Source organism: Capsella rubella, unplaced genomic scaffold (assembly GCF_000375325.1).
Source record: "Capsella rubella cultivar Monte Gargano unplaced genomic scaffold, Caprub1_0 scaffold_8, whole genome shotgun sequence".
Classification (NCBI taxonomy): domain Eukaryota; kingdom Viridiplantae; phylum Streptophyta; class Magnoliopsida; order Brassicales; family Brassicaceae; genus Capsella; species Capsella rubella.
This window is the reverse complement of record NW_006238916.1, coordinates 5,606,291-5,616,780: the sequence shown is the minus strand read 5'-3', so window position 1 is coordinate 5,616,780 and position 10,490 is coordinate 5,606,291. Positions and strand designations below refer to the sequence as shown.

Below are 10,490 nucleotides of genomic sequence, written 5' to 3'. Positions count from 1 at the left end.
CATATATAATTTCTTATTATATATGACTACCATATATCAATGATTTTCTGAATTTTACAATTAACATATTATCAAATTTTCATGATTTCTTAAAAATATCTAAACAAGAAAATTGATCAAAATTCTAAAATAAAAATAAATTTAGATATTAAATTTATCTACTACGTAAACCAAATTTAATATAGCAAAAAATACTAAATAAAAAATAATAATAAATATCTGTATTTATGAAAATTATATTTTTTGCCATATAAGGTGGACAATTAAATTCAAAAATTTGCATATGTAAACATATTTACTTTTTTGAAATGGTCATATATTTTTAAAATATATAAAATCATATTTAGGGAGAAATATTCAACATAATTGAATCTTTAACAAATAAGTAAAAATGTTTAAATAAATCACTAATAAAAATTTGTTTTCTGAATTCAATTGAATAAATATTTCATATCACATACAATATTTTATTTTCACATTAAATCTTCATATTGAGAAGTGAACTTAAAATCTACATATATGTGAGATTCCGAACAATTTTTGATAAAATATGAGACATTAATTTTGGATAACATGTTAAAATATTTTTTGATAATTATAGTTAGTTTTCAAAATTTCACTAACTTGAGTAAGGGTGAACTTTGAAACATGTAAATCTCTATTTTGGAACGATTATTTGAAATTTTTACGTAATGTTGTTTTCAACAAACATGTAAATGGTGTCATTTATATAAAAAAATATATGATCTTATCTTATAGGGAAAAAAGAAAAAGGGGACGGGTAATTTAAAAAATAAAAAAAAAATTAATACTAAATCTCATCAAAAACAAGACAGTAAAAATTTTTTTTGAAAACTTAAATTCAATTTCAAATTTCAAATAACAAATGACGGGTATGATACATGTATATGAAATTTAAATAACAAATTTAAGTTTCAAATTTTCTAAATATTTCAAATATCGGGACAAAAAATAGCGAATACAGAAAGAGAACGAATAATTTAGAAAATAATACTTATTATCTTAACTATTTCTAATAATATACAGAAGGAAATTATGGACTCTCTAGCAAGACAAGTTCGTTCCTATACGCATACGGTTAAGTATGTAAACAACTGTCTCCCCAATTGGCTCAGCTGAGTTAATCCTATTTTTTTGTTGGCAATCAAAAGACAAATTATTTATTTTTGTGGGTGGGTCAAAATATTTCAATTCGTTTCAGGACATGCATACTGAACGTATTTGACTCTCTTAATTTATATATTTAGGTCTATAAAATTCAAAAGATTTATGTTTTTCATTGTTTTTATCTGGTGTTATAGTTCACGAATTTAATTGATTTCTAACTTATCATTAATCCGGTTCACACTCGATCCGGGTCTTTTATCATATCGATCCATATATTACAAATTTTATAATAAACTTAGTTTTTGAAATCAACCCCGCACGTACGTGCGGGTCCATCCCTAGTATCAGATAAAGTCAAAAAGAGATAGTCATAACTACCTATTATAAAACTTCATAATTACCTATTATAAAACAACTCTTCTGTTTTAGAACTCTGATTGGGATTTGGGACCTTATCAATATCCATATATATTAGTTCCAAATTGTTTACGCTTATAATTGCATAGGATTTGAAAATTGCCGCTTATTTAGCCTCTAACGCTTTTTAATTTTTTTAAAAAAAAATACAAAAACAAAGGATAGATATAGTATTTTGGTATTTAAAATGAAAGGCCAAATAATTAGCATAAAATGTAAAACAGTTAGACTTTGTGAATAACAATATAGTGTCTTTATTTTTTTTTCTTTAATATTTTCATTTATTATGAAAAATTAAGAAATTAATAAGTAAGAAGTTATTTTAAAAATATTTATATGACAAGGATAAATATACACTACTCAAAAAACGAAAATTACCATATGTAACAAGATATTATAATTTTAAAACAACAGTAACAAAAAACCAATAACGGCAGGTGGCATATATGCTAAGTCCCTCAAGGTAAAGTCGTTTCGTGGCATATATGTTAAGCATTGGTGTCACCCACAGTACCCCCTTGGCCTCTCTTGTTCTATTTACTTTTAAGCGGTTTATATAGCAAAAGCAAGCCAATGGAGGTTTCGCTCTTGGGTCTATGGCCGTGACTCGCCCTTTCTCGCAAAAACCATATCCTCCAAATTTAGACTTGCACTCAGTTTTACATTGTTCTACATCACATGTTCCTTTACCATTTGCCAAATTAACAGTATAATACTTTCCTCCCTTAGACCTTGGTACTCCTGTAATAGAGAGATACATAATATTTTAGTATCTACTTGTAAGTTTTATATATATATATATAATTTGTATTTGAAACAGAAAAATTCTTTTTTAAAGAAAAATATAACATAACTATACATATATATATCCATATGATTAAGATAAAAAAATATTTAAATCTATTGCCAAACACTATCACTACAACGAAATAGTGATGTTGCAACATAATTTTGCAATAACCGTATTCGTCAAAATTTTGTAACAAGTTTTGCCATATTTTTGCAATAATAAATGCAATGTTGCAATTTTCTTACAAATTTATTGTCAATTAACTACAAAAGTTTAAGTTGCAATTTTTCATCACAAATTAGCAATATTTTTACGACATATAAAAAATTCTTGCAAAATTTGTAAGAAATATTCAACGATTATGAACCGTGGCTATTTTTCAACAAAATTATAGTAAATATATGTGACAACTTATGTGACAATTTTGCCATAGTATTACAACATTTATTACTCTATTGCAACATATACGATATATATAACTTTTGTCAACATATAAACTGTTATAAACCATATGGTGGATTGTCATAACAAGCACAGTCCGGCCCGGTCCATCACAAACCCGGTCCGTCCTATGCTGAAGAGGTTTAATCTTTTCCTTATACTTTTTTTTTGCAGTATATTAAATCAGATTTTATATGAATATTATAGTTTTATTAAATCCCAAATGTGTGTTTCCAAACAGATTTAAAGACACTAAAAGGATATAACTTGGATTCAAGTACTATATATTCTGATCTTCAATAAGATATATTCCGATACTTTCTTAGTAGATTATGTATCTAATTTCAGATTTCCTAATATTTTTTCTCTAACTTATTTTATATAATATGATCTTATAGGAAAGAACGGATACGAGACATAAATAGGTAAATGAAAAAAAAATCTTAAACTATTTTTCATTAAAAAAAATATAGAACGAGAAATAAAGGTAACGAGATGAGATCACAAAATTTGCATATTTATATTCAGTTTCAAATTGTAATTATCAAAAACGAGTATGATACGAGAACATAAAATTTAAATAGCTAAATTCATTTTCAAATAACAAATCCGATGGTATATAATTTATTCAGAGGATTCTGCATGCTAATACAAACCTTGCACAACAAGGATGCAGACAGTTAGGACGATTAGAGAGATTTGCAAGACTTTCCTCATCCTGGATTATATAAATGAATTTTTGGTATCTTAAAAAATTAACAAAAACAAACAAGTTTACTTGTACAACACTCAAGCACGTCTAATTTAATCCATCTACTTAATATAGTTCCGAATTAAAAGGACATTTTTTTATTATTCCAATTTTTTTGCTCATGCGATATTTCAAATCTATTTTTGAAAGGATATAGTAGCTACATATTGTATGTATTTTAAGGAATACTTGAGTGGCAAATTATAATAGTTCCCAAAATCTATGGCGTTTCTTTAAATTGAAAAAAACATATACTGTTTTCCAAATATATCGCCTACTATAGTATTTGTTGAAATCGTATACATAAATCTTGATTACGGAATAGTATAGCGCCTAAATTCGTGTATACATGCAAATAAACTTAATCTATCAAACACCATATTTTTCCCTTCAAAAGATCTGATCAGAGAAACCAGGTTAATTTTTCAAAATAACCCGACCTAGAACACAAATATACTTCTCTATTAATATAAGAGATGGACATTTCTAACATTTCCTCCAAAGAAAATATTATTTTTAGAAACAAATTAAAATTAACTAAGATAAGACATGTAACATGTTAAAGAGAATAAAAAAAAAGGAGAGATAAGCAGAAGAGAGCGTTTTGGTGAAACAAATATTTAATGAAGGAGAGAATCAAGCCATTGGCCAAAACCTATCTTATCAAATACAACAACATAACATGACAATGATATTTCTTTTACTTCCTCATATGCTCTCATGTGGTTCTTGTCTCCTCTCACGTGGTTCCACCACCACCACCTTCACATCCCATCTTATTCCCAATGACACCATTACCCATACACTTCTCCATCACATCAACTAACCAGGGTTAGTCTGACTCACACCATTTTGACTCTATACGTTGGTCAGGTCTAGCCTTGCCTAGACCAAACATGTATGTAGCATGCTTAAGCCTCGCTATGAGAAGCAATGTGAGAGTGAAGGAAGGGTTCCAACTTTGTATGCTTTTATAAATTACATCAATAATTGGCGGTGAAACAAATCGATCATACAACTTTATAATACAGTTGAGGCAGTTTTAAATGAAGCCTCTGACATTTTTTTCAATAGTGTGCTATTGCCATGTATAAATGCAAGAAACCCAAAAGAAGATAAAACTATATTAACACCGACGACCACTTCTGCAATTAAGAGCACCGGCGTTGTAGGTGATGGTTCCAACAAGAGATGACGATTTAGCTCCTAAACTTGAAGCTCTAGCGTAGCTAGCTCCACGTCCTGATCCAGAACGTGTAAAGAAAGCTCCGTTTAAGAAAAGATCTCCTTCTGATCTCCAATTCCAATGCCTCCATTGCCATTGCCCTGCATAGTCTCTCTTTGTCACCTGAAAACATATCCACCAGTTCTTTTCTTGTAAAGATTTTGCTACAATCTCATCTTTTGACAATGAGGTTAAGTCAAAAAAGCCAAGAAAGATCAGTCCTTTGAGCTAGTAGACTTACCTCTTTCGCAAACCGGTTTCTCGGGGCGAGATATCTATTTCCCTGACTGTTGATGGTAGGACTCGCACTGCCACCGATCGCATACATTTCCCAATGTGTATAGTCATTGTTAACTACATGAAAATATCCATGCCTACACCTGCAATGGAATAAGTTCAAGTTTTATCGATTTTTCGAAGTTTTCTAAAGATTAAGAATATCATACGTAAGGCCAAAGTAATGTATATATATACCTAGGCATTCTCTGGATAAGACCTTCACCAAAATGGTTATAAGCAATTGTAACTTGCATAACCTTATCTCTAGTGTACGTATCACTATGCCCCAATAACATAACCTGTCACAACACCATTAAACCTAACTTTCAATCCAAGCAACCAAACAACTATAAAAAAAAGATTTGAAACAAAACGTTACCTCATTGTGATGTGTGAAGTAATTGTTGGAGATAGTAATAGCAGTAGAAGCCATAACAGCATCAATAAGCCCATCAGCACAATTCGAAAGCGAGTTATGATCAATCCAAATATGACTAGACCCAAAGATAGAGATCCCATCACCATCAGCCATAGTTCTCCAACCATAATGTGAAGGAGAGCTTCTAACCATAGCGTTACCAGTAGGTTTACAATCATGTATATGAATCCCATGGATGATAATATTAGTCACGAACTGAATCGTGAGACATGCACCATTAGCTATGTGAACGTTAACGCCACGACCATCGATGGTTTTGAAACTGTTCATGATCAGTTCTTGTTTTAATGTAATGACCATGTCACGTTTAAATACGATCCATAGTGGCGCTTCTTGGATTACTGCGTGACGTAACGTTCCCGGTTTAGGGTTAACCGGGTTATCGTCGTTTGGGTCACTTACTACGTAGTACCGACCGTCTCGGCCGCCTATCGCGTTGCGGCCGAACCCGATCGCGCAATTGGCTAGATGTTTTCGACGGAGTTGCCATCTCCGGTCACAACGCCAACAGTCGTCGATTACGTTTCCGGTAGAGCATGAGAAGTATCCTAGTCTTCTTCTTGCTGTACTGTTCCGAATGTTCCTGAACCATTATTAAAACCGGTTGGTTATTTAATAATCCATTAAAAACCGGATTTATTGAACCAAGTAAATGTAAATTGAGCTAATAGAGTTGGCCACTTAATGTAAATTGTATAAACCTAAAGACTCATTTGTAAATAATATTTTGCGTCGGTGGGTACATTTTATTGCATAATATAATCAAGAATATTATTATTTATATTTAACAAATAAAAAAAGAAATAAAATCCTCATATAAATAAAACAAAAAAATAATTGCTAAAATATCTTATAAATAATGACGTGCAATAGTAGAACCTTTTTTGAGATAATCTGACATATGTATTATTCGTTTATCTAAACTATATGCAGATTTTGTTAAATTATTAAAATATATTTAATGGAATAAAGTTAGGCTCTAATTTATACTCATAATTAAAAATTAAATAACAAAATTTAATCGACTGTTTTACTTACACATGGTAAATAAATAGTATGTCGGATATATGACTCAAAAAGCATTATCCACTAGTATATTACACTTTAGTTAATAAAAAAAAATTTCAAACTTGATTTTGTAGAGTTAAAAACAAATAATTTAGATTCGAAACAAAAAAGATTAAGATGTGGCAATCAAAAGTAACCTTTCCCTTAATTATAAACCCATAATGTAATTACTAATTAATGTAAGGAGATAAGATTATATATTACTGTGAGCAAATGCATTAGGAGAGAACACAGCACGAGGCAGGTGCATGGGAGCTGATGGGCAAATCACTGTTCTAAAGATTAGGTGTTGGAACATTTACACATGTGTTCGTTCTCTATTAAAAAAACAAGAACATTACACGTGTTTTTGGACCAATGTCTTCAATAATTCCATAACTATTCATTTTTGAAAGCAATAATAATATTTTTGAAAATGAAAAATGAGAGAATTGGTGCATAGCAATAAATGAAGAATCCCATCAAAATCCAAAATCTAAATCCAAATCCAAATCAAACTCAATGAAGCCATGTTATGTATGATGTTTCATGTCTGCTCCAACCATTTTACTCAGTAAGAATAAGCATAAAAGAACTCATTCTTTACTTCTTTGTTCAACCAACTAAACAAAACTAACTTTATCACAAGAAAAAATAAAACTTATTCTCTTTACCAAACTTGATTTTCATTTTATATATGTGAAAACAAAATTTTCTACCTTCTCAAGAAAACAAAAAAAAAAATCATATTTTCCATGTTCAATTTCTAATAGCATATCACTGTATATTTTATATTTTATTTGATTTCTTTTTTTTTTATAACAAATCGAATAGATTGATTTTAAGAAAACCAACGATGAGGACAGTTGTTTACAAACTTAGCAGCATACGGTAAGACTCATACTTTATGAGTTAGATTATCCGCAACACCATTTGTACTCCTTGAAAACAATATCATTATATTTTTATTATCATTAGAAACCATATTATATATTAATTTTATATTTATTAACAAACCATATTATATATTAATTTTATATTTATTAACAAAAGATAGATTTTCTAGTTGGAAAAGTCAGTACGCAGGAACCAAGAAAAACACTTTACTAGTTAAAAAAATGTTACTATAAGAGAAAATATTTATCATATCATATAAAAAATAAAGTAAAGTAATATATAGTATAGAATAAAAGTAGAAAATAAATACAACAAAAGCAAAAAAAAGAAAAATGGAATCGAGGTTTTAGCTTTAGCCCTATAGATTTTGACTCTTTGACCAGAATGTATAAAAATTCTTTACAGAAGGAACCATGTGAGCTCCTGCTCCACATAAATACAACTTTCACCAGTTTTTCTTATTTTTATTTTGTTCTTTAAAGTAAAATTTATCAAAGAAGATCACATGAATTTATCCCAAACCAAAAATAAAACGTCAAAAATTATATATATTTTTACTAAACCAATCGCATTAAACGAAATAGAATACTTTACACTACTTTAATTAGAGAGCTCAAACAATAATTATTTAAGCACAAAATTTAAGCAACATAAGTAAAAACTCACATGTCAACCATGGCAGCTACTTCATCTGGATTCTCAACTGCATGTTCATGCCATGTTTCATTAGACCTGAAAAGAAAACAATTCACTGATAGTTAAACTAAACTGCAATTACTATAATAGCAAGACACTAAACATTGCTTAATAATCACTAACTAATACAAATTCAAAATGTTGCATTATCATATAATAAAACTCTAATAACAACACTGGTGTTTTTGAGAAAATGGATCTAAAGTTTTTAGATCTATAATACAAAAATCTAAAATTATAATGATCAGTAAGAAAAACAAAAATGGGTTTTCTTGTTCCACCATAGATTTGAGTAGTTGGATCATTAATGCTTTGTTTCTTGAACCAGATCACGTAAAAAGATTTGATTCCAAGTATAATTAAAGATACCTGGTGGAGTCGACACCAATGAAGAACAATGATAGGAGTAATGCAGAAGTGAGGAAGACAAGTACTTGCGTGGAAGCCATTGTTCTTGCTTGCTGTTCTGTTTCTTTTGTCTCTGTTTGAGACAGAGGCTTGTGTCGGTCTGTTGTGTAAGAAGAAGAAGAAGAAGAAGAAGAAAGAAGAAGAGAGTTAAAGAGAGGCTTTAGGGGAAGGAGTCAATATATAAGAGAAGAAAAAATTGGGTTGTGACTTGTGACATACTTGGTTTAATTAAACTATTTAGAATTAGATTATACAATTTCTTCTTTATTATTTCTTTTTGATCAAATCATGTCATGAACATAGTTCGAAATGGGCCAATGTTGACATGTTTATTTACCATTATTATTATTATTATTTTTTGGGGGGCATTTATAACATCCAATGCTGAAAATGTAGGTGATACGACAAGAGACAAAATTATACAAATATGAGGCAAATATAAGATTAATTGTACTTATTTGTTTTGTTTTCCTTTTTTCCAATAAAAGCCGAAATGCTAGTGAGAATTGATGGTAATGACTAATGAGAATTAATATGTGTCACATAACAGTAATTATGAAAATGGTTAATTTTATTGTGACAATCCTACAAGAGAAATAGTTTTAGTGGCTTTGTATGATTATATAAAATCTCACCAGTGGAGTTTATATGTTGGAAAAAATAAATAATTTGAGCCGGTAAAAAAAGAACTAATATTCGCGAAATAAAACTATAAATTCATCATACATCTTAAAAACTACAATTCTTTTTATTAGATAGATCATTCGAGATAAAAAAATAAAAATCAATGTATATAATGTTGATATGTCTTTTCTAATTTTAAATCATTCATATATCCTAACTTATAATTTGGTGAGTTAATCTACCTATTATAAAAATACATTGTCCCATGTAATAACATACACATATAGAGATCCACCTCAGAATATAAAATGCCAAAGCTGATGATTTAGGCCCCCAATAATATATCATCGTTTAAAGTGGACATTTCCCAATTAAACTCATTAGCCAATTAGAGCTAACCCCATTTTTAACTGTTTTAAGTTTTCATGACAATTATCTATTTTTATTGTTAACTGATTTAAACAATAATAATACTCAATATTTGTGTCTATCAAATATGAATCTTTTGAAATTTCACTGGTTTTGATGCCGTCGACCACTGTTATTTCATTGTAAATTTTGTTCTTTCATACTAATGATCAACTACTTTTCTTAATTGCATTAAGCTTTATCGTAACTCAAGGTCCACAATTTTAGATACATGTTTTTGATTGGATAGTCTTTAAATTATAGAATCCTTAATTCAGTTCCATTCAAGATACTAAATTGATGAGTTTACCAATAAAAACTACACACCTAAAATAATAACGTTCACAATAGTAGGAAGCTGATTTGATGATATGATAACAAAGTATGTTTATCAAATGCATAATATTATCTCTGTTTTTTCAATCATTTATCACCGTTCAGTTAATCGTTCATTGATGAATCTTAATTAGTATATAAAAATGGTTCTTGCCATTGACAAGCCACAAAAACTAGTTTCGATATGATCAGTTCTTTAGCTTGCTCACTGTTTATGTTTAGAGAAAATTTGGAATGAGTGAATTATTGTAACTAGTCCTACTATTACTCAGTTAATATCTTTTAGAATAACAAATTACATAATTCGTTATAAATTAGGCCTACAATGTGATTTTTGTTTTAGTAATATAATTCGCTGCATTTAACAAAATTTTACTTACTTTATCCAACAAAAAATAAAAAATTATCACTTAACAAGAATGTTACTATAATAAATTTGCGAGAAATTTGCTAAGAATGTGACTATAACAAATGTCTCGCAATTTCATCGCATATTTACGAGAGATAATTTTCCTCATAAATATTCATACCAAATTGATTGTTTTCTTAAAGGGACGGTTTTATACACAAATGGATATTCGACGAACCGCAATCCTGCTAGTTT

The 10,490-nt window shown here is 29.2% G+C and overlaps 1 protein-coding gene across 1 annotated transcript; it reads right to left on the bottom strand.

The window, feature by feature from the left end:
- Nucleotides 1-4,469: 4,469 nt before the first annotated feature.
- LOC17874788 (probable pectate lyase 20) lies at nucleotides 4,470-8,675 on the bottom strand. The gene is made up of 6 exons (XM_006280478.2): nucleotides 8,480-8,675; nucleotides 8,081-8,146; nucleotides 5,411-6,053; nucleotides 5,227-5,330; nucleotides 4,994-5,132; nucleotides 4,470-4,875 (listed from the first exon to the last, which is right to left on the bottom strand). Exons 1-6 carry the CDS (start codon nucleotides 8,557-8,559, stop codon nucleotides 4,654-4,656), a joined length of 1,254 nt encoding a protein of 417 aa, XP_006280540.1. The 5' UTR covers nucleotides 8,560-8,675; the 3' UTR covers nucleotides 4,470-4,653.
- Nucleotides 8,676-10,490: the final 1,815 nt, after the last annotated feature.

Bases quoted from the DNA above. Each gene is read 5' to 3' on its own strand.
- LOC17874788 (XM_006280478.2), bottom strand. From the start codon at position 8,559: ATGGCTTCCACGCAAGTACTTGTCTTCCTCACTTCTGCATTACTCCTA. The intron at 6,054-8,080 runs GTGAGTTTTTAC...ATAATGGTTCAG, and splicing joins GTAGCTGCCATGGTTGACAT to GAACATTCGGAACAGTACAG. The intron at 5,331-5,410 runs GTAACGTTTTGT...GTGTTGTGACAG, and splicing joins ACTTCACACATCACAATGAG to GTTATGTTATTGGGGCATAG.